This window comes from Rana temporaria, chromosome 3, assembly GCF_905171775.1.
Source record: "Rana temporaria chromosome 3, aRanTem1.1, whole genome shotgun sequence".
Lineage (NCBI taxonomy): Eukaryota > Metazoa > Chordata > Amphibia > Anura > Ranidae > Rana > Rana temporaria.
This window is the reverse complement of record NC_053491.1, coordinates 357,479,381-357,504,787: the sequence shown is the minus strand read 5'-3', so window position 1 is coordinate 357,504,787 and position 25,407 is coordinate 357,479,381. Positions and strand designations below refer to the sequence as shown.

Below are 25,407 nucleotides of genomic sequence, written 5' to 3'. Positions count from 1 at the left end.
GTCTTCTCCCCTAGGCATAAGTTCATTCTGCACAATTATAGCCAAGTGTAACAGAACAATCAATGTAGAGGGTCAGAGGGAAATTAGAAACGGGTATGTTGTGTCAAAAAAAAAAAAAAATTATGGCAGCTTCTATGAAATATTTTGCTTTGTGACCCTCGATTTAATGGTTTTTAAAAACCCATTGTACTGATCTTAACTATCCATTTAAAAAATGGTTGCAAAAAAATAAATAAAAAAGAAGCTTGCAAGCGATGAGACCCCTCCACACATTTGAAATGATCAGGTTGCATATGGGATTGACAGCAGAACTATAACCTATTCACATGTTTTCCCCAAGATATCGAAAAATCTCTTCAAGTGCTTAGAAAATATTTTCCACAGAGAAAATATAGACTAGTCCCTGCTCACACATGCAAAACACCTCCAGGGCCTTTTTTTTCATACCCACTCTTTGGGGGAGGCTCTTATATATTAGTTGGTTCTTGCCATACAATACTACCTGGTGTAAAGTGAACTTTTAAGCATGGCTTCTAGGACTGGAGCAGGTAACAGCCATTTCCTAGATCCCAGGCGCTGTATTAGCCCAAGATCTGGTACACCACTGTACAGCTTTCTTGAGTCAGGAAATGCTGGGTGGCAGCCTCAGCTGTGACATTCAGCCATCTTGAAAGGTCCACCTTAAAAAGTGGATGTAAACCCACTCTCATGATTTCTAAATTACTTTCATAGTGCTGATCTATAAGGATATACATGCCTCCTGCATGTATCCTAATCTGTCAAATATCTCCCCTTCGCCCACCTCTACACTCCCTTTTAGTGGTGCAACGGATCACCATTGATCCGTGATCCGAACGGGTTACCCCCTTCAGGTCTGCATGCTATGCGATCCGTGGATTGCCGCTGCGGCCAAAGCATTAGGAAAGGCCTAGCTCCGGAGCCATCTTGGTACACCCGGTGGCAGCCCTCCTGTTGACACCCACGGAGGAGGAGCCAGCGCTCGAGACACACACACACCGCTGTCTGAGGTCTGCACTACTGGGGGGTTACTGTACTGAGGGAGGGACCAAAGTGGGTGGGGGGGGTGACACCACTTTTTTTGGCACCGGGTGACCCCCAACCCTAGTGACGCCACTACAGTGGGGGAGATGTGGATATTACGGAGGAGGAGGAGGCGATGTGGATATTACGGAGGAGGAGGAGGCGATGTGGATATTACGGAGGAGGAGGAGGCGATGTGGATATTACGGAGGAGGAGGAGGAGGAGGAGGAGGAAAAAACCCGAACGTCGGTGCGGCTCTATACGGCGCCTGCGCACCGACGTTCGGGTTCTGTCAGTATGCGCCGTTCGGAAGCCTGTCAATCACAGGCAGTGCTTGGGAACGCCCACTCCCGCGGGATCGCCGTGAGGTGAAAATCGGGATTAAGAGGTATGTGCTGAAAACAAAACAACAAAAAAAAAAAAAAAAACACCGGCATTGTGTCGGTAGGATGGCGCGACTTTGTGTGATGTCAAAAAATGTTTTAATGGGTGAACCTCCGCTTTAAGATTTGTGCTGTATTTTTGGGAAATACATCAGTGCAAGCCATCTTACTAAAAGCACTCTCCCGTTCTAAAAGCCCACAGCGATTTCATTATTTAGAGTCAGCCACGGGACTCTACTCTTAAGTGTCCAATTATTAGGAAAATATTCCAACAGATTATAGTTTCAAAACCAGTGTGGGGAAATGCAAAGCAGGGCTCACTGACCACAAGTGTTTACGGAATTTGCAGCTGAGCATTTTGGATCAGGAACATAAAGGAAAACATAATTAACACCATTACATTACCCATGACCAAATCCAAAAGCTCAGGCGTTAACAGGGCTGTTTAAATTACAAATGTGCGCCACTGAATGTCAAACTGTATTTTTATGATGGCCATACATGGATCGAAATTTTGGAAGTTCAGCAGACTGACTTCTCGTGAACTGGCTTGTTTGTATTTATCCCGCTGTCAGAATACAATGACACAGCGGGAAGGAGTCCTGCATCTACCTGGAATGTGTTGGCTGGGAGAACCTGTTCAGTTTTTTTCATTCAGCCAGATGAAAACTGAACTATGTATGTATAGCCAGCTTTACTTTCTCAATCAGCTCATCCCTCAGTTATTGCCTTTGGTATTACTTGCCCCTTCCTTTTAGATTTTAAGCTCGAACAAGCAGAGTAGTGCATTATTGGAATCATCACCCTTTAGTTTGTAAAGTGCTGTGTAAGTTGTTGGCACTATACAAATCCTGAATAAAAAAGAAAAAAAATAATTTCCTCATAGTATGCAGACATGTCACCACTGGATATAAAAACTTAAAAATTTAAAAATTTAAAAGGAAAAAAAAGAAAAGGGGGGGGGGGGGATGGGAAGCATTTAGAAGAGGAAAGGCACCTTTAGATTTGTTGGTAGATGGTTAGTTAGGCTGCACATACACAGGCAATTGGCTCAGTAACAATTTTCTTAAGGGCTGTATTTTTTTTTAAAGTAAACAATAGAAAACGAATGGTGCAATATATTAAATGTTTGTTAGTACATATTAATCTTTCAAACTTAAAGAAGAACTTATTTACTTCATTTTGGAGAGAGTAAGGGAGGGTTATAACCCATCAGTCCCCCCCCCCCCCCCCCCGTCATCGGTGTCCAATTGCAGATATTTCCCTTCACTTCCTGTCCCATAGCCAAACAGAAAGTGAGGAAATCCCTGCAAATTAAGGGAGTCCCTTAGGGACCCCTGGGTCACCAGTACTAGCTTCCCCATTGGAAGATTTCCCCTCTATTACTTTTCTGGGGACAACCTGAAAATTGGGTATTTTCACTTTCAATGACAATAATAAACAGGACAAATAGGGAGGCGGAATCTAGACGGAGTATAGACAGCAATAATAACTGACAAGTGCTTAAATCCATCTCTACTCTATCCAATACCAAGAAAAAAGTTTTGCCTTTAGTTATACTTTAACCACTTCTGGACCGCCTAACGCCGATATACTGTTTGAAGAGGGATATCTGTTATGGCAGCAGTTAGCTGCTATAACCCAGGTATCTTTTTCAGTGGGCGGTCAGGTTTCTGATAATAGTGGTCTCTGCGGCGGAATTCGCCGCAAGAGGGCCCCACCCCCTCCGCTGCTTACCGTAGCCATCGGCGATCGGGTCCTTTTGCTGGCTGGGTATGGAGACAAGTGAAGGGGAAGATGGCCCCCACTCCATACCATAGCAGGGTAGAAGTGACGTCAAATGACACATTTTTGTTATTGCATTTTAGTGTAAGTACGAGATCTGGGGTCTTTTAAGAGGACCTGTCATGCATGTTTTCTATTACAAGGGATGTTTACATTTCATGTAATAGGAATAAAAGTGACACAAGAAAAAAAAAAAAAAAAAAAGGAGCGAACAGCTCGCCGAGCTTGCATGCAGAAGCAAACGTAAACGCGAGCAGCACCCACATATGAAAACTGTGATGAAACTACACGTAAGGTATTGCCACGATCGGTAGAGCGAGAGCAACAATTCTAGACCTCCTCTGCAATTTAAAAACATGCAACCTGTAATTTTTTTTTATAATATATATAATGGAAATTGGGCCAACGTTACAGTTTTCACTGTAGTGCGCTTGTAAGACCGCTGCGCAAATATGGTGTGACAAAATATTACAACGACCGCCACTTTATTCTCTAGAGTGTTAGAAGAAGAAAAAAAATAAAATAAAAAATAAAAGAAGGATTAAAGCGGTTCTCCACCCTAAAGTGGAGTCCCGCTGATCGGAACCCTCCCCCCCTCCGGTGTCACATTTGACACCTTTCAGGGGGGAGGGGGGTGCAGATACCTGTCTAAAGACAGGTATTTGCACCCACTTCCGGCCACACGCTACGGGCAAAAGACGGGCATTCCGTCACATCCCGTCTGTCGCCCGTTGTGTGCTGGGAACACTCGGCTCCCAGCACACAGCGTGTGAGCCAATCGGCGGGCGCAGCGCGACTCGCGCATGCGCCGTAGGGAACCGGGCAGTGAAGCCGCAGCGCTTCACTTCCTGGTTCCCTCAGCGTGGATGGCGGGGGGAGCAGCAGAGTGACGAGCGATCGCTCGTGCTCTGCTGCGATCGGCGCTGGACTCCAGGACAGGTAAGTGTCCTAATATTAAAAGTCAGCAGCTGCAGTATTTGTAGCTGCTGGCTTTTAATATTTTGTTCCCATGGCACATCCGCTTTAAGTAATTTTCTAGCAAAAAAAAAAAAAAAAAGTTTAACTTGTAAACAACAAATCTCAGAAAGAGGCTCGAGTCCTTAAAGGTGGTGTAAAGGTTCATTTTTTTATTTTCTAAATAGGTTCCTTTAAGCTAGTGCATTGTTGGTTCACTTACCTTTTTCGTCGATTACCCTTCTAAATGGTTTTTTTTTTCCCCCTTGGTCTGAATTTCTCACTTCCTGTTCTTCCTCGGTAAGGTGTTCAGTAAGCTGTTCTAAATTACTTTCCACCGCTCGGATGATGGGGGCAAGCTTACTGAAGAGAAACAGGAAGTGAGAAATTCAAACACAGAAAAACATTTAGAAGGGAAATGGAAGGAAAAGGTAAGTGAACCAACAATGCACTAGCTTAAAGGAACCAATTTAGAAAATAAAAGACGAACCTGAACAACCCCTTTAAGTGGCTAAATCTGAAATCTAGAGCTCTCGACATTCTCAATATTCATAATTCTGCAAATGTTAAAAGAGAACCTGTATTTTGCTCATTCTCAGTAAACAGGCTCGCTGGATAATTCTTTTGCTGCGCATACTAACCTTTCATTTGCTTTATAGCTGCCTTGTTCACCCATCCTACATGATCTGTGTAAGTTCTGAGTCAGAAGGAGCCTCTCTCCATCCTCAGTCCCCTAAATCTGTTAAATTCACGGTGAAAAAAGTGACAGCATTCAGGCCTGGCTAAGTGTTGCTCTATGAAACAGCAATGCACAGGTGGGAGGAAAGAATCATGTGCACTACCTCATACCTGGAAGTACTGGAGAGTTTACTGTTCTGGCAGCCAAGCACAGAGTAACAGTGAAGAATGCACTTTCCAGCAGACCTATTACTTTTCCCTAGATGAGCAAATTACAGGTTCATTTTACAGACCTAGAAGCAGGCAACCTTAGCCCCCGTTCACACCTATGCGTATATACGCCTGTAGTGCGACGCCGCTGCAGCCCCGAGAAGCTGGAGGGATGATTTAACATGCACCTCTATGGAGATGGTTCACATCTCCACGCCGAACGCCTGCCGCCTGAAAAAAGTCCCGGACCTTTTTTTCAGGAGGCTTTCGGCGTTCGGCATAGGAGATGTGAACCATCTCCATAGAGGGGGTGAGGCTGCATTCACAATCGCGGCGTTTTGTCCCCGCAAATCGCGGTACAAAACGCTGCAATTTGGCGCCGCGATTTTGTACACCAAAGGTGTGAATGCAGCCTTAGCCTTGAAACCATACTGGACAAGTCATATAAAAATAGTACAGCACTTACAGTAGGTATTCTGCAGCTGCTCCCCCCCCCCCCCCAGTCCCTCCATCCATTCCACCACAGTGCTGTGTGGCTGTGCAGCAGACACCATACAAGTGGAGAAGCAAGCCGCCATCATTAGGCAGTTCGTCCAATTGCTACACCACACACCCCGATGACACCAACCCAATACAGTAATCAGAATCACAGTGGCTAGGACAAACCGCTGATTATGGGAATGTCCTTACAAGTACCTATACTGTTACACAGTGTCCACCACAGGTGGAAATGCTCTATGGCTTTCAATTTGAAATGTTTAAAATTGTTACAGATGCGTGTCATATTCAAATATGCCATGTTTAGATCTATAACCACTTAAGGACCTACCTCCTGCATATATATGTCAGCAGAATGGCACGGCTGGGCACATGTACGTACAGGTACGTCCTGTAAATGTACCCAGCCGTGGGTCGCGGTGCGCTCCCGCGACCTGGTCCGAAGCTTCAGGACCCGATCACCGCTGGGGTCCCGCGATCGGTCCTCGAAGCTGAAGAACGGGGAGAGCCGTGTGTGTAAACACGGCTTCCCCGTTCTTCACTGTGGCGGCTGCATCGATCGTGTCATCCCATTTATAGGGGGACACAATCGATGACGTCACTCCTACAGCCACACCGCCCTACAGTTGTAAACACACACTAGGTGAAACATAACTCCTTCAGCGCCCCCTTTGGTTAACTCCCAAACTGCAACTGTCATTTCGACAGTAAACAATGCATTTTAAATGCATTTTTTGCTGTGAAAATGACAATGGTCCCAAAAATGTGTCAAAATTGTCCGAAGTGTCCGCCATAATGTCGCAGTCACAAAAAAAAAAAAAAAAAAAAAAACGCTGATCGCCGCCATTAGTAGTAAAAAAAAAAAAAAAAAAATAATAATGCAATAAAACTATCCCCTATTTTGTAAACACTATAAATTTTGCGCAAACCAACCGATAAACGATTATTGCGATTTTTTTAACCAAAAATAGGTAGAAGAATATGTATCGGCCTAAACTGATGAAAAAAAAAAATGTATATATGTTTTTGGGGGATATTTATTATAGCACAAAGTAAAAAATATTGCATTTTTTTCAAAATTGTCGCTCTATTTTTGTTTATAGCGCAAAAAATAAAAAAACGCAGAGGTGATCAAATACCACCAAAAGAAAGCTCTATTTGTGGGGGAAAAAGGACGCCAATTTTGTTTGGGAGCCACATCGCACGACCGCGCAATTGTCTGTTAAAGCGACGCAGTCCCGAACTGTAAAAACACCTTGGGTCTTTAGGCAGCATATTGGTCCGGTCCTTAAGTGGTTAATAATAATAAACTAATGTTTGGGGGTTCCAAGTAATTTTCTAGCAACAAATTATGATTTGAACTTTGTAAGAAACAAGTGTCAGAAAAATGTTTAGACTTTAAGTGGTTAAACTTCCTGCATTTACACACAGAAGTGTATCCCTTTGATCCAAGAAGGAAGCTTTACAATGTTTCTACTTATCTAATAGCACAGATGTTAAAAACTTGGCAGACTGCCAAAGTGAACAGAGAAGTCTCTACACTTGTTACATGAAAGAAATCGGGAAACTCTGCAATAGAGATTGTGTGGGTGGTTGAATCGAGATTGCATTTTTTTTTTACGATTACTTGTGCAGCTCTACCTTCAGGTCATTCTGAGTGAAGGCCACAGTTATTCTGCATGTGTGCGTTGCTACTGTCTGGTGAAAGACTCATTCCCAAGCATTGAAGGCTAGATGTAAAAACATCAGAGCCCATACAGCTGCCCATATGAATCTCAACTAGAGCTGCACGATTCTGGCCAAAATGAGAATACAGATCACGATTTCTCACAGCGTAAAATCTTTCACATTATACAAAAAAAAATTTGGGCTAACTTTACTGTTTATTTTTATTCATTAATCATTTAACCCCCCCAAAAAAAAAAAATGCATTTAAAAGACCGCTGTGCAAATACAGTGCAACATAAAATATTGCAACAACCACCATTTTATTCGCTAAGGTCTCATACACACACACACTTGGGAGTTCCAAGTAATTTTCTAGCAAAAACAAAAACTGGGCTAACTGATGGCCTTAAGAAAATTAATGTACAACCAGCCATAAATGTACCGTATTTATCGGCGTATACCGCGCACTTTTTTGCCCTGAAAATCAGGGCAAAATCGTGGGTGCGCGGTATACGCCGATACCCGCGCCGAGTTTGAATACTGTGCCGACATATACCGAGCGCAGTACACTCGGGCAGTCTCGGCTCCTTCCGCGCTCACGTCCTGGACGTACAGGACGTCAGCGCGAGAGTTGCCGAGCCTGCCCGACAATACACGAGTGTACTGCGCTCTGTATATGTCGGCGCAGTATTCAAACTCGGCGCGGGAAACGAGCGGGGAGGACGCCGGACCCGACGAAGAGGACACCTGAAGCCGCAGACGGACGCCGGACCCGACGAAGAGGACACCTGAAGCCGCAGACGGACGCCGGACCCGCCGATGGACGCCACACAAGACACCAAAACTAAGTACAAAAAAACTTTTTTCCACAGGAATCCGCTGCAACTTTAGGGGTGCGCGCTATACCTCAATAAATACGGTAATAAGAAGCATTTAAAAAGTGTGCAATTTTAAAAAAATAAAAATAAAACTTACATACTCCCTTAGGTAGATGAAGCATCAGTCCAATGCTGTAGATTTCCCACGCCACCTCCAAGACCGGAGGACTGGTGTGATCAAAAACCTGACCTTACTTCAACTTCTTGTCCTGTAGACCAGTGGTTCTCAACCTCAGTCCTCAAATACCCAAAACATGGCCTGTTGGGGGAACTTCCTTTAGATAAAATAGCTCTTATCAATACCATGACATTGATATTGATTTAAAGCAGCTGTGCAAAGTAAAGAAAAAAAAAAGAAAAAATGAAAACATAAGGACTGAGGTTGAGAACCACTGCTGTACACAACAGGACACAAGAGGAAAAGCTCTACAGAGGGGAACATTTCCATCAGTCATTACTGGAACAATTGTTCCCCATCAGAGATTTTCCCTCTATTCCTATTCTGGTAATGACTCAAATTTATAGATTTATCCTCAGGTTCAGTTCTGGCGAGTGGGCAAATCTCGCTATTGACGGCATAACCAGCAATAAAAAACCTGACCGATGTTCTAACTCCTCGACACTATATTTGGGGTGCATTCCTCAACCCCCACTTACCTGAATTATGGGGTTTTATGCAGCATCCTTAGCTGTGCGTTTCTCTGCCCACACAGCTGTCATCCATTTACAGGGATCTGTGAATGGGAACATTCTAGAGAAACTCGTAGAATGTGCCAGCACAAGTGCAGTACCACTTGAAATCCATTGCTTACTTCCTCCAGCCTCATAAACAGACCTGGAGTTGGGATGAAAACAATGCAGAAGCGTGTGCATTGTATCAGCAACACATTGATCGCAGTTGCAATGCTCTGCAGGCTTTAATAGAACAAAAAAAAAAAAGTACAGCTCCTGGCCTGTCAAGTGCCTGACCCCCACAATGTACACTCAGAAGGGGGGGGGGGATAAATGAAGCCAGGCGATTGACAAGCCAGCTACTGTCACTTCAGGTCACCTTATACCTCTTGATACACCTGCTGAAGCATCATATATGCAAGCATGCACACTAGGCAAGACTCCTACATAAACTTAATTGTGACTGGTTCTCTTTGGAAATTCCACCAGACACAGAAGTTTCTATGTTGGGTGCAAATTGGTGTATTGAAATACACATCTGAGTTAGAGCAGATACACATTTGTAGATATGGTTTAAATGGAGCTCCACCCAAAAGGGGAAGCTCTGCTTGTCTACCGCCTCTCCCCTCTGCTGCCACATTTAGCACTTTTTTTTGTGGGGGGGGGGGGGGGGGTACGTGGTTTTGACAGAAGTTCGCCCCCCTTTCATGTGGAGGGTGGCTGTGGAGCAAGCAAGGCTTCACTCCTTGTTTCTCTTAGTGGAGATGGCGGCGGTAGCATCCGAATGAAAAATCTGTGGATTGCTGTATCGTCATATTAAAAGTCAGCAGCTAGAGTATTTGACTTATTTATTTCTGTAGGAGCTCCTCTATAATAAGGCTTTCTTGAGCATAAATGAGCTCAGGCAGGGATCTTATTTACCTTACATGTTGAGATGACATACCCTGACCTGGTCCCAAAATACTCACACAGCCTGCACTGGTTACAATGTACTCCTGCTAACTTTCCAAGCAAAAAAGAAAAAATTGTCAAAATCACAGCAGCATCTGTGTAAAAAAGACACGATTGCCACTGACTTAGCATGTTTCATTTTCAAGAGAACCAAATATTTGCTGAAGTCCTAACGTAATTGGCTTCACAGCACTGCAATGTGGCCTGTATGCTGAACTGCAGGGATCTGGCCTAAATGAGCTTCTGCTTCTCTCTTGAAACACCAGAGATTCAGCCATTCCCTTCACAGTACAATTGCCAAATCTCATTTTGGTGGCAAGGAAGTCTCTGAAGTATGCCAGCTTTGCATAGTGTATGCCAAACTGGGACAACCTACATCAAAGCAAGCTTGACTACTGTAGGTTAGTATAAAATATGCTTAGGTCAGGGGTTGACAAATTTGCTTGGAATCTAGGAGCCAGCTAAAAAAGTTAGGAGCCAGAAAACGCGCCCCGTCCCGACGAGCTTTCGCGCAGAAGCGAACACATACGTGAGCAGCGACCGCATATGTAAACGGTGTTCAAACCACACATGTGAGGTATCGCCGCGATCGGTAGAGCGAGAGCAATAATTCTAGCCTTAGACCTCCTCTGTAACTCAAAACATGCAACCTGTAGAGTTTTTTAAACGTCGCCTATGGAGATTTTAAAGGGTAAAAGTTTGACGCCATTCCACGAGCGGACGTAATTTTGAAGCGTGACATGTTGGGTATCAATTTACTCGGCGTAACATTATCTTTCATAATATTAAAAAAAAATGGGGATAACTTTACTGTTGTCTTATTTTTTAATTAAAAAAAGTGTAATTTTTTCCCAAAAAAAGTGTGATTGCAAGACCGCTGCGCAAATACGGCGTGAAAGAAAGTATTGCAACAATCGCCATTTTATTCTCTAGAGTGTTAGGATAAAAAATATATATAATGTTTGGGGGTTCTAATTAGAGGGAAGAAGATGGCAGTGAAAATAGTGAAAAATTACATTAGAATTGCTGTTTAACTTGTAATGCTTAACTTGTAATACCAACGGCCACCACCAGATGGCGCCAGCTCACATCTGGTGGTAATAACTTGTAATACCAACGGCTCACCAACAGATGGTGCCAGCCCACAAAAAAATAAAAAAAATAAAATAAAATTTTTTTTTTTTTTTTTTGCCCCCCCCATCCAAGCCAAGTCGCCAGGACCCTATTTCTAGTCGCCATGGCGACCTGGCGCCCGGGATTTGTCGAGCCCTGGCTTAGGTAGATGTGAAATTGAGTATTAGGGGGTCACTCACTCTGGCTCAGGGGCCTGTACAGCTGGTTTGTATAGATTTTATGCAGGCAGCCAGTGTCAGTCAATGGAGACAACAACTGTATGGACTCCACCCACATATTCATGTTTGACAGGCAAGCAGGGATGGATGCACAGCCCCTGATGCACACTGCCTCCATTTACTAACAAAGGCTGCCTGCACACAGCTCTGGAAATGACCGTTCACGCTGTACAGGCCTCTATACCCGTGATGAGCCCTTAAAGCAGATCTCAAGTTTGACTTTAGGTCAACTATGCCCCTTTTTGCTGCAATAAAAAAAAAAAAAAAAAAAAAAATGTTAAGACGCCCTCCTCTATGTGCCTTGTAGAGCAGGGTCGCACCAGGTCCAAATAGCCACTGCCTAAGAACACCTTATGGCCAGGTTCTAAGTAATGCAGAGTCACCTAGACCAAATGAGGGCGGATAGGCTGCTGTGGTAAGAGGCAGCTAAACTCCACCTCAGGATGTAGCAGCACTATGTGCTATGGTACACACAAAATTGGAGGATTGTCTCCGTTCAAGGCTGGTCAAGTTCCCTAAATGCATTTAACTGCTCAGATAGGGGGTTGCATGCGAGTAGCGGCAGCACTGCCCATTGATTTGTACAGGATACAAAAGCTGGCTACAGACGTTCAAACACACTGGGGTTGATTTACTAAAGGGAAATCCACTCTGCACTGCAACTTGTAAGTGCAGTCGCTGGAGATCTGATGGGAAGCTCTGATGAGTTTATCATCCAATCACGTGCAAGCAAAAATGCTGTTTTTTTTTTTATTTTCCTTGCACGTCCCCCTCAGATCTACAACGACTGCACTTGAAAGTGCACTTATAGTGCTTAGTGGATTTGCCTTTCGTAAATAACCTACACTGTGTGCATAGAGCTACTTTCATACACCAGCAAGAGGAGAAACTGCTTACCGAAAGCCACCTTTGTGAATGAAGCCCTAAACCAGAGCCACCACCTTAAAGTGATTGTAAAGACCAGGGCTGCGGAGTCGGTAGATAAATGTTCCGACTCCTCAGTTTTATGTAATTCCGACTCTGACTCCTCTGTATTATTATGCAAATGTATTTTATACATTCCTTGAGGGAAAGAAACGCAACCTACCACAGGACTACTGGCTGGGAAGCCAACAGTCTACTGTATTGCACAGTTTAAGCAAAAGACAAACACAATGAAAACAATCAAGTGGCTGGATAGTAGCAGCAGGCATAAACATCAGGAACAGGATCTTTACCAGTTCAAAAATACAAACCACATTATTTGGTTGTTTTAGAACAAAAACAAAGCTTATCTATAATGAACCAAAAACAAAATCTGTAAAACCTAGAAATGGTTTATATTAATCTTGAAATGTAGTTCTAGGCTTAGCAAATGCAAATCAATTCAATGTAGAGTTCTAAGGAAGAGAATTGCCTCTGCCAGATCCTCTTTCATAGAGGCTCTTAAGTCAGACTTTATTATTTTTAGGGCTGAAAATAATCTTTCGACACTGACTTGGGTGGGTGGCATTGCAGTAACTATTCTGGCCACATCACTAACGATCTCTGGATAAACAAGGATGGCTTCTTCAACAGTAAGTTTTGATGAGCGATCATACTTTTCAACTTCTTTTAGTGCTTTATAAAACTCCTGTTGGAATTTTTTTATTTGGACACTTACTGGTTCTCTAACATGCGTTCCCTGTAAAAGCAGAACACAACACTATGGAAAGTATAAGTATTGCAGCTCCTAATTGTGCGTTGCGTGCCATATAGTGAAGCACATGAAAAGCATGCTTCTTCACGGTCACTTAACGTGTTCGTTTTGCGGTTACGTGAGGAACTGCATGCATTGGTCTTTATTCTTACAGTAGAGAAGTCATTAATTATAACTTTTTGTGAATTGGGACATTTAAACTTGCTTTTTTTTTTTTTGATTCCAATCTAAATTTAGTAGGAGTCGGAGTCGGTGCATTGTTTGCCGACTCCAGGTACCCAAAATTTCCCCCGACTCCGACTCCTCGACTCCGACTCCACAGCCCTGGTAAAGACTTGTGGTTTTTTTCTATAAAAAAATAACAAATGGTATACTTAGCTGCTCTGTTGCAGTGGATTTGCACAGAGCAGCCCGGATCCTTCTCTTCTCGGCTCCCTCTTCTGTGCTCCTCCCTCTTTAGTGCCCCCACAGCAAGCAGCTTGCTATGGGATCACCCGATTCGAGTCACAGCTCCCTGTGTCCATTCAGATACAGAGCCCCAGCCCCGTTTCTCCTCCGATTGGCTAGCTGACTGATTGACAGCAGCAGCCAATGGCACGGCTGCCGCGTCTCAGCCAAAATCAGGAAGGAGGATCTAGAATGGATGGGACACTCGTGGACAGAGAGGGACCTCAAGTAAGTGTCAGGGGGGCTGCTGCACACAGAAGGCGTTTTATCTTAATGCATTAAAAAAATAACTTCTGCCTTTACAACCACTTTAAAACAGAACTTGCCGACCTCAGGCCATAGAAAAAAAAAAAAGAGATCTGAATATTTAACTATTTCATGACAGCTGCAAATTGCAGCAGAACAAGCATATCTTTGTGCAGGTTAAGGCCTCATTTACATGACAAAAAAACACACACACAAAAAACTGTTTTACAGGACAAGTTCAACTTTTACACCTTTTTGCAGGTAAAGAAATGTGTATTTTTTTTTCCCCTGGAGATCTGTAAGGCAATGCAACCAATCAGCAGACTAAGTACACCGTCTGCCTGTACCTCCGATTCATTTACAGATCTAAAAGCAGCTCCATTATTTTAATGGAGACATTCACACAGGTGCGTAAAACATGCACTGCATTTAGATCTGTAACCAAAAATCTACATCTGAGGACAAGCGTATACATGTATAGCGCTGACAAAAAGGGGACAATTTTATTAAAAAAACTATAATCTTTTTACTGATCATTACACAGGAACTTTTGTTCCTTGCTTTAATAATCACTAACATTTTTACAGCCATGTGAATGAGGCTTTAAAGCAGCACCATGCATAGCATACTAGCTCATTATGAATTACTTACCTGAGATTGAAGCCCTCGCGACTCTCGTTCCTCTCTTCCGCCACCGCCGTGATACCCAAGTGACCTCCTGGGTATCACGGCTCCGGCGCTGCGATTGGCCGAAGCCACAGTGGCGTCATGATTGCCTTAACTAACGGCACTCTCAGTGCGCCTGCGCCGTTGTCTACGGCACGCATGCGCTGTAGACATTGGTGCAGTCTTTTTTGCAAATATCTCCTAAACCCTGTAGGTTTAGGAGATATTTGCTGCACCTACAGGTAAGCCTTAGGCTTACCTGTAGGTTAAAGTTGTCTGCAAGTGTTTACAACCACTTTAAGTATTCCTTTATGCCTGGGGTAGCAGTAAAAACATTTACCAGATCCCTTGCTACAACAGCAGCAGGAGCTCAACAGACTGTATGGTCACTCTTATGCCACGTACACACGATCGGTTATCCCGTCGGAAAAAGTCAGATGTGAGCTTTTGGATGGGAATTCCGACCGTGCGTATGCTCCATCTGACTTTTTCTGTCGGAATTTCCGCCAGCAAAAGTTTGAGAGCAGGTTCTCCCTTTTCCCTAGATGGAAAAAATTCCTAGCGGAAAAACCGTTAGTCTGTATGGAATTCAGACGCGCAAAAAAAACATGCATGCCGAGAATCAAGCAGAAGAGCCGAACTGCCTATTGAACTTCATTGATCTCGGCTCATCATACGTCACTGCGTTGACGGGTGGAATTTGGTGTGACTGTGCATATGCAAGACAAGCTCGAGCGTAATTCCGTCCGAAAGGAAAACCAATTGTGTGTACGCGGCATTAAAGTAGAACTATAGGCAAAACTTTTTTTTACTTAGTTTGGATAGAGTAGGAGGGAAGGGTTATAACCCGTCATGTTTTTTTTGCCACCTGTGTGCTTTGTGGAAATCTTCCTTCACTTCCTGTCCCATAACCAAACAGGAAGTGAGAAGGAATCCCTGCAAAGTAGGGTAAATGCTTGGGGACCCCCCCCCCAGATCACCAGAACTAGTGTCCCCATTAAAAGATTTCCCCTTTGTTACTTTTCTGGGGACAACCCAAAATTTGGTATTTTCTTTTACTTTCACTTTAAATGATAAAACAGGACAAACAAAGAGGGTAAATCTTCCTAATGGGGACACAGATAGCAATAACACATGAAAGGTGTTGGAATCCATCTAACTGAAAATAAAGTTGTGCCTTTAACTAAAAAGATAAGTGGTCCACAGAGGTAGTTTGCAAACTTTAGACAATACATTATACAATCTTCTTTCCTTCAACCATGGGTTAAAGGAAAGAAAATTTCACCCCCCGCCCCCCTATCAACACAGTCAAGGCCAATTCACACTAGGAGTTCCTATGTGATTCACATATAGATCTATGCAGTGCGATTTCAGCCCCATTCATTTTGAATGGGCTGAAATGACACACCAAAAGTAGTGCATGCATACTTTACCATACAATCTGGTGCGGGCAAAAGAATTTCATTCGTGACCCTAAAGTGGAACTCCCGCTGATCGGAACCCCCCTCCTCCGGTGTCACATTTGACACCGGAGGGGGGTGCAGATACCGATCCAAAGACAGGTATTTTCACCCACTTCCGGCCACACAGTCTGCAGGTAGACTGCGGGCAGGACGTCACCTCCCCCCCCCCCGTTGTGTTCTGGGAACACTCGGCTCCCAAAACACAGCGGGAGCCAATCAGCAGGCGCAGCGCGACTCGCACATGCGGCGTAGGGAACCGGGCAGTGAAGCCGGAGCGCTTCACTTCCTGGTTCCCTCACCGAGGATGGCGGGGGGGGGGGGGGGCAGCAGAGTGATGAGCAATCGCTCGTCCTCTGCTGCGGACAGCGCTGGACTCCAGGACAGGAAAGTGTGCTGATATTAAAAGTCAGCAGCTGCAGTATTTGTAGCTGCTCGCTTTTTATATATTTTTTTTCAGCGGACATCCGCTTTAACTTTACACCGACCCCCTTCGAAAGGGCAGTGCAATTGAATGCAGGGGGGGGGGGGGGGGAAGCCGCACAGGAATGCTGCTTTCCCGAACTGCATTCTAGTGTGAATGGGCTTTTAGCGTTGGTGAGGGAATCCCTCTTGCAGAGAAACTGTATTCAGAGACATAGGCTGGTTTCCCAGCTGTCAGAATACAATGATCACTGCTTGCAGCTGTAGCCACCGGCAGTGATTGCACAAAAAACACCAAACACACTACAGGCTGGTCGCACTGAAGTCAAACCATAGATTGGCTTGGGTACAACCAGCCTGCCCATACATGGAAAGGAACTGGCTCGCTTAAGCTTGCACTAGCAGCAGCCCGTGGATATGTGGCACCACCGCACTGCATGCATTGAACATGACTGTTGCAGAGTGGCCAAATTCACTCTAATGGGTCATGGTCGGCGGCGGCACTGCCCTTGAATGCAACAGGGGTGCAATGTTTACTACCCCATCTGTCTGCAGTTGACTGCCTCACATTGTGCTGGAAAAAAAAAAGGGAGTAAAGCCTGCTGTATTTTTTCAGCGCACACACACACACACCATAGTAAAGGCAGTGGTGTAACCCGGGCACAGAGGATACAAGTCATTTAGCCTAGTCTTTTAGGGGAACTACGCCGGAATAGCAGGCCAATGCAGTCCCACCATATCAGGTGTGAACAAGTCCTTAAAGTGGAGTTCCACCCATTTTTTTATGTTTGTCTGTGCTGCACGCCCTAATCTCATAGTGTTCAGAATGGACAATTTTTATTTAATTTGTTGCTTGTAAATACCTTTATTTTGTAGTCCATTACTTCCTCCTCCTTATTTGCCTAGGCTATTAAGTCACAAGGCTATTTGCAAGGGTTTCTGGGATAGGCATCATGTTTCCCAGTAGTCCTTGCAAACCTGACTGAAACCTATTACATTGCTTGTGCAGCACTGAGCATGTGCAAGATATGCAAAGCTGAAATCCAGGAAGTCATACAGTCTGGCTTCATGATGCCCACACTTAAGATGGCCACGGTCTATTTCTAGATTATAAACTATCTAAATGCTCTAACAACCGAACAAAACGGACCTTTGTTTACAGACTAACTTTACTAGAATACATTAAGCTTGTGTATTACAGGGGTATTTATATTTAAAAAGTGAAATTGTGGGTGGAACTCCCCTTTAATGTGTATTAGTCACGCAAACTAATTTGTTAATGGGTAACCTCACCCTTGTTACAAACATAGTGACTTTATTTGCCAGGTCTGTACACAGAATCATTCCCTGCAAATAATGAACACAAACTTTGCCGAAGAAACCTTAGTCAACTACAGTGCACTGACAGTTTTTGGACAGCAAGCAGGCCCTAAACGTTTCAATATATATATATATATATATATATATATATATATATATATATATATATATATATATATATATATATAGTAAAAAGTCTTCATTTTTAAAGATGACTTACAGTCTAAAAATTACACACTTGTATCCACTGCAACCCATTCCTCGCTGCTGTTTTTTCCTAAAATTTCAGCCCATCGCCCTCACTGCCATTCTCATCTAGGTGAGACCGACATGTCCCTGGCTCCAACAGTTTCCTGGGATATTCTAGTCGTATTGCAAGAGGCACACAGAGTGGCCAGAACTGCACACGTCATTGGGTACCATCTGACTGAACCTGAAAAAAAACACAGACAGCTCCCAATGACTAAAAGAGAGCCACAAACACAGAAGGGAGCTCAGATCACCTGAACAGCAAATTGCCTTGGGACTATGCTGGATTCGCTGGACAGGCGAGTATGTGACTTGACAATGGTGCACAAAAAAGTAAAGGTTTAAAAATAAATGATATAGATCAAATAACACAACAGTGGGAGGGTGTGAGAATGAAGTTCCTCTTCAAATTGCCCAAATATAAAGTAAATAGTTTAACCTAAAAGCAAGCTTCCAGATACCTTTCATACCTTTTAGACAGATCCATTAGAACCCCTGAGAAGATTCTGTCTCCATGGCGGAAGGAAACCACCAACGCATCCTGAATGATGTGATCAAGCGTGACCTGAACTTCTGAACCAGGTGAGAGATCAGCAATGCCACCAACTGCAACAGTTTGCTCTGGTACAGCAAGAGGGCTTTTGTATTGATCGCGATTGTCTGAACATGCCTCCATGACAGGATCAATGGGGGAAAGCTTGGACTCCTCCAGACACCATTCACTACAGTCATTTAACTGTGCAGCCTCAGAAGCAATCCTAGATACCTGCTGGTGGTCCAATTCTGGGTTGGTATCCATTTTATCTACAGATTTAAGTTCTTGGTTAGCGTCCCTAGAAAGCAGGTCACAGTCAACATCACCAGCAATGGACCTTTTTTCTGTGCATTTCAAATTAGGTTCTATGCTAGGCTCAGTATCAAAATGAATGCAGTTAGAGTCCAGTTCATTTTCCAAAGATTTTAGTTGTGTGGTGACTGCACTGTCTGCTTGAGTCTCTGTTTCCACAAGAGCCACTTTACTGGACATCTGAACGTTCCCGGGTTCCAAAACAGACTTTACTTTGGAGACCACATGCAGGGAGGTCTCCTCCGATTTTAATTCTGTTCTATGGGATACTATATGAAAACCACTACTTAAGTCCTCTTTATTTGGCCCTTCCTCCAACGTCTTTAGGACAGGTTGTAAGAAAAGCTTTACTTCCACCCCAAGTTCAGTACATTGTTCAGTTACAGGATGCACTCCTTGGTTAATTTCAGCAACACCTAAAGCAAGTACCTTTTCCTCTACAGAAACGGTGCTTAGTTCATGCTGTATTTTCTTATGTAATGGTTCAGGCACACACTCCATCTTGGCCGCAAAAAGATCAAGGCCTGCTTTGCTAGATTCATGGACTGCATTACATACTGTCTCTACAGTCTTTGCAACTGCTTTGCAATCTCTAATTTCAGGAACAGAGTCTGACAAATGAGTTACTGATCCAGGGACAACGCATTCTATGGAGGGATTTTCCAGCAAATGCAATACAACTTCAGGCTCGGAGCTGACCACAGTGGAAAAAGGCTCTGAATCGTGAAGTGGCAACTCGGACATGGGTTCCTGTATCTCATGAGAGTCCTTTATAAGTGACACAACCTCAGGGACAGATGTATGCATCACTTCCAAGGCAGGCTCTTGTACCTGACATACAACCTTGTGAGCTGGCTCATGTTCAAGAGCAAACTCCATAGGTTCGGGCTCCACCTGCAATACCACCTCCGATATTGGTCCCTGCGTGTCCATAGCCTCTACTTCTAACACTGACTCAGCAGCTGGATCCAAGACTGACTTCATAGGGGCAGAATCCTCTATACACTGTACCTCCAGTGGTGATCTCTCCTGTGCACCATGGACTTCAAGTCCAGATTCTTGAAGAAAATTCTCCAGCATGGATGGCTGCTGGAATTCTGAATCTACCCCTAGTTTTATTTGGGCATCTGCAAACACCAGATCAGATGGGGTGAGGGGTTGAGGCAATGTAGAAGATCTCGGTTCCACTAGCTCAGGTGTGGGAGAAGCTGCAGACCTTGGTTCCACTAGCTCAGGTGTGGGAGAAGCTGCAGACCATGGTTCCACTAGATCAGGTGTGGGAGAAGCTGCAGACCTTGGTTCCACTAGATCAGGTGAGGGAGAAGCTGTAGACCTTGGTTCCGCTACATCAGGTGCAGAAGAGGCTGTAGACCTTGGTTCCGCTAGATCAGGAATAGGAGAGGCTGTAGATCTTGGTTCCGCTAGATCAGGTGTAGGAGAGGCTGTAGACCTTGGTTCCGCTAGATCAGGTGTAGGAGAGGCTGTAGACCTTGGTTCCACTAGATCAGGGTTAGGAGAGGCTGTAGATCTTGGTTCCACTAGATCAGGGGTAGGAGAGGCTGTAGACCTTGGTTCCACTAGATCATGGGTAGGAGAGGCTGTAGACCTTAGTTCCACTACTAGATCATGGATAGGAGAGGCTGTAGACCTTGGTTCCACTACTAGATCATGGGTAGGAGAGGCTGTAGACCTTGGTTCCACTACTAGATCATGGGTAGGAGAGGCTGTAGAACTTGGTTCCACTAGATCATGGGTAGGAGAGGCTGTAGACCTTGGTTCCACTAGATCGGGGGTAGGAGAGGCTGTAGACCTTGGTTCCACTAGATCAGGGGTAGGAGAGGCTGTAGACCTTGGTTCCACTAGATCAGGAGTAGGAGAGGCTGTAGACCTTGGTTCCACTAGATCAGGGGTAGGAGAGGCTGTAGACCTTGGTTCCACTAGATCAGGGGTAGGAGAGGCTGTAGACCTTGGTTCCACTAGATCAGGGGTATGAGAGGCTGTAGACCTTGGTTCCACTAGATCAGGGGTAGGAGAGGCTGTGAATCTTGCTTCTTTTAGATCAGGAATAGGAGAGAACATAAATATTGGTTCCTCTAGGTCAGGGGTTGGAGACGACGAAGTTCTCTGTTCTTCTATAAAAGTGGTAGGAGACAATGCAGGTCTTGGTTCCTCAAGATCATGGGTAGGAGATGGTGCAGATCTCGGTTCCTCAAGATTAAGGGTGGGAGATGACGTAGGTCTTGGATCCTCAAGGTTAAGGGTATGGGACAACAAAGATCCAGGGGTGGGAGAAGATGCAGATCTTGGTTCCTCTAGCACAGGGGTGGGGGACAATGCAGATCTCAGTTCCTCTAGAACTGGGGTAGGCTGCGATGGTAATGGACTTGGGCTTCTTTGCTCTGAAGGGTTCCTTACCTCCAGTAAAACCGTCTCACCATCTGTTTCCATGTGCAGCTCCGGGAAAGATGGGTCGTTAGTGGGTTGGCCACTGAAACCTGGTGCAGAAGGGCATCCCTCATCTATTGGCTTTTCCATCATGGGTTGGAGAGGTGACAATGTAGCTTTCACCTCCTCTAGTTCTGAGGGAACCAACAAAGGTGTAGATATGTGTTCCTCTATATTAGAGGGATGCACCACCTCAGCAGAGGTCATCTCCTCACCAGCTTCCAATAAGACAGGGTCTACAGATGGTGGAGCTCCATGACAGGGGGCTGAGGGCCAGTCCATCCCCAATTGCATAGGTTCCTCTTGCTCCTGAGTGGAGAGGAGGGCAGACTCCCCCATTCTGCAGTCTCCAGTGTCCATCTCTGAAGGCTCCACAGCAGCCAGGCCGCCCATATCTGGTGGCCATGGTGAGGCTCCCTCTGCCCGGTCAGGCCCAGCACACGCCTCCTCCCCAGGCTGCCGCAGCCCCTCTCCGCCGTGTCCGGTCTCGCTCCCCTCAAGCGGACAGGGCTCATTCTCAGGGCCGAGCTGCTCCGGGACACCACCGAGCTCCGACGACCTCTCCTCGCCAGGAATCGGATCGCTGTCCGGCTCGGCTTCACCTCCTCCCTCCCCCGAGCCAGCCGCACCAGCCGCGGCCGCCATTTTCTCGTTCGCGTATCGATCCTCGGCCTCCTCGTCCTGGGAGATTGCCATAGCACCCGCCCTCGGCAAATCGACAGCCGCCTCCGATTAGACCCAGCCGACGTCTGTCAAAAGCCAGTCGGCTCTTCATTGGCTGAAGAGCGTCACGCCCGCCCCCCAATGGCCTTTCCCAAGGTAAAAAGAAAGCTGGCATCCGATTGGATGTCGGCGGAGTCAGTATTAGGAGAGAACGGATGTCAGTCAAAAACAACTTGTAAGGCTATTGGTCGGGGGAAAAGTCAATCAAGCGCATTCTCTTTTGGTCTTGTTACTAGGCAACAAGTCAGCCACTGCCAGCGGTAATGCAGCAGATGGAAGTAGCGTGGCCTTGGTGTTTTTATAAGGCAATGTCAGATCATTATTAAAAATAATACGTGGCCAGTAACACTTCAGGTATATGTTCTGTTTGGATGTGTTCAAATATATAAAGACAACTTACAATTTTGCAATGTAAGCCAATAAAATGTATCTCAACCCTAAACAAAAATATACTATATTGCAGATTAATAGTCTTAAAATGTGGTGACTGCATTCGTTTTCATTTGTTTCCGTTATTATGACCTGGTAATTCTGCCGCTAACACACTTAATAATTTCAGGGGGGATCCTCGGGTCACAGGCGCCTGGGTGCAGAAATATTTCTGGTGCCCCCCCACATGGGCGTGGTCATCTTACTAACTCCTCCCCTTTATAAATGTTTCTTTGGCAACGAGTCCGGCTATAAGTCGCCGATCGCCGTTTACTACTACCGTAGTAAAAAAATAAAAATATCCCATCATTTGTAGACGCTATAACTTTTGCGCAAACCAATCAATATACAGTATCTCACAAAAGTCAGCACACCCCTCACTCACCCATATTTTTTTTATATCTTTTCATGTGAAAACAATGAAGAAATTACACTTTGCTACAATGTAGCGTAGAGAGTGTACAGCTTGTATAACCATGTAAATTTTCTGTCCCCTCAAAATAGCTCAACACACAGCCGTTAACCACTTAACCACTTCAATACCGGGCTTTAAAACCCACCTCCATACCTATTCTGGCACTTCTCTCCTACATGTACAAATCATCATTCTTTTGCTAGAAAATTACTCAGAACCCCCAAACATTATATATGTTTTTTTTAGCAGAAACCCTAGGAAATAAAATGGCGGTCATTGCAACTTTTTATCTTGCACGGTATTTGCGCAATCATTTTTCAAACGCCCTTTTTTTTTGTAAAAAAAAAATATGGTTTCATGAATTAAAAAATAACAAAACAGTAAAGTTAGCCCAATTTTTTTGTAAAATATGAAAGATGATGTTACGTAAATAGATACCTAACATGTCATGCTTTAGAATTGCGCACACTCATGGAATGGCGCCAAACTTCGTTACTTAAAAATCTCCATAGGCGGCGCTTTAACATTTTTACAGGTTACCAGTTTAGAGTAACAGAGGAGGTCCAGTGCTAGAATTTTTTCACACGCTCTAACGCACGCGGCAACACCTCACATGTGTGGTTTGAACAACGTTTACACACATAGGCGGGACTTACGTGTGCGTTCGCTTCTGAGCGCAAGCTACCGGGGACAGGGGCGTTTTAAATTATTTATTTATTTTACTTATTTATTTATTTTTTACACTTTAAAAAATAAAAAATTTGATCGCTTTTATTCTTATTACAAGGAATGTAAACATCCCTTGTAATAGGAATAGTGTGTGACAGGTCCTCTTTAAGGAGAGATGCGAGGTCAATAAGACCCCACATCTCTCCTCCAGGCTGGAAAGAATGAGATCGTGAGAAAAAAATTCACAGATCTCATTCTTACTAGCCGCAATTGCGGTTTGTTTACTTACGGGTACCCGGGCGTGACGTCATCACATCGCGCCTGGGCCTCCGACGGTCATAGAGATGACTGGTGACCATCTGGTCACCAGTCATCTCTATGCTTCACATCCGCCGGACAGCGATCATCTCTCCAGGCCCCCGTTGGCACGGGAGAGCCCGGAGAAGCACCGGATGGCGGCGGGAGGGGGGGATGTCCCCTCCCGCCGCCTATAAGAACGATCAAGCGGCGGAACCGCCGCTATGATCGTTCTTACGGTGCACAGGATCACCATCGGAAGAAAATGATATCTGAATGATGCCTCTAGGTGCAGGCATCATTTAGATATCACCGCACAAAGTACAGGACGTCATATGACGTCCACCCGGGATAAGAGATCCCCTTTTTGGATGTCATATGACGGCGTGCGGTTTTGAAGTGGTTAAGGACCGCCTCCTGCACATTTACGTCGGCAGAATGGCATGGCTGGGCACAGGCACGTACCTGTATGTCCCCTTTAAGTGCCCAGCCGTGGGTCGAGGGCGCGCGCCCGCGACCCGGTCTGAAGCTCCGTGACCGCGGGACCCGCGGACCCGATTGCCCGTTCTTCACAGTGGCAATGTCACTGATCGTCTGTTCCCTGATATATCGAAAGGCGATCAGTGACGTCACATGCCCAGCCCCGCCCCCCTACAGTTAGAAATACATATGAGGTCACACATAACCCCTACAGCGCCCCCTAGTGGTTAACTCCTAAACTGCACTGTCATTTTCACAGTAAACAATGCATTTTTATAGCAGTTTTTGCTGTGAAAATGACAATAGTCCCAAAAATGTGTCAAAATTGTCCGATGTGTCCGCCATAATGTCGGAGTCACGAAAAAAATCGCTGATCGCCGCCATTAGCAGTAAAAAAATATATATTATTAAAAATGCAATAAAACTATCCCCTATTTTGTAAACACTATAAATTTTGCACAAACCAATCGTTAAACGCTTATTGCGATTTTTTTCCAAAAATATGTAGAAGAATACGTATCGGCCTAAACTGAGGGGAAAAAAATGATTTTTTATATCTTTTTTGGGGGTATTTTTTATAGCAAAAAGTAAAAAATATATATATATTTTTTTTAAATTGTCGCTCTATTTTTGTTTATAGCGCAAAAAATAAAAACCGCAGAGGTGATCAAATACCACCAAAAGAAAGCTCTATTTGTGGGAAAAAAAGGATGCCAATTTTGTTTGGGAGCCACATGGCACGACCGCGCAATTGTCAGTTAAAGCGACACAGTGCCGAATCGCAAAATATGGCCAGGTCCTTTACCTGCATATTGGTCCGGGTCTTGAGTGGTTAAAGTCTAAACCGCTGGCAAGAAAAGTGAGTACACCCCTAAGTGAAAATGTCCAAATTGGGCCCAATTAGCCATTTTCCCTCCCCGGTGTCATGTGACTCGTTAGTGTTACAGGGTCTCAGGTGTGAAAGGGGAGCAGGTGTGTTAAATTTGGTGTTATCGCTCTCACTCTCCCATACTGGTCACTGGAAGTTCGGCATGGCACCTCATGGCAAAGAACTCTCTGAGGATTTAAAAAAAAGAATTGTTGCTCTACATAAAGATGGCCTAGACTATATGATTGCCCAGACCCTGAAACTGAGCTACAGCACGGTGGTCAAGACCATACAGCAGTTTAACAGGACAGGTTCCACTCAGAACAGGCCTCACCATAGTCAACCAAAGAAGTTGAGTGCACATGCTCAGTGTCATATCCAGAGGTTGTCTTTGGGAAATAGACGTAAGAGTGCTGCCAGCATTGCTGCAGAGGTTTTCTTTGGGAAATAGACATATGAGTGCTGCCAGCATTGCATTCTCTCATTCACTTCCTGGATTCCAGGGCTCGTTTATATAAGAACTACATTTCCCAGTATGCATTGCGGCACGCCCAGTAATTCACACCTCCTTGAAGTCTCTAACACGTAGAGAGCGTCCTGCCACATAGATGTAGTTCCCAGAAGGGGGCGAGCACGTCACTGACCACCACAGTAAAGCCTCCCTTCACGGTGGT

At 44.8% G+C, this 25,407-nt stretch overlaps 1 protein-coding gene across 2 annotated transcripts in view; it reads right to left on the bottom strand.

Moving 5' to 3' along the window:
• Positions 1-21,578, bottom strand: part of PWWP2A (PWWP domain containing 2A) — a 43,632-nt gene extending 22,054 nt beyond the window's left edge. The window contains exons 1-2 of one of the 2 annotated variants that reach the window (XM_040345229.1): positions 20,413-21,577; positions 18,031-20,013 (exon numbers count right to left, since the gene is read on the bottom strand). In XM_040345229.1, the coding sequence (XP_040201163.1) occupies positions 18,031-20,013; positions 20,413-21,548 (3,119 nt within the window). In that variant the 5' untranslated portion in view covers positions 21,549-21,577. Of the gene's footprint in view, positions 1-18,030 lie in introns of both variants that reach the window. The other variant, XM_040345228.1, reaches the window with a different exon arrangement.
• Positions 21,579-25,407: the final 3,829 nt, after the last annotated feature.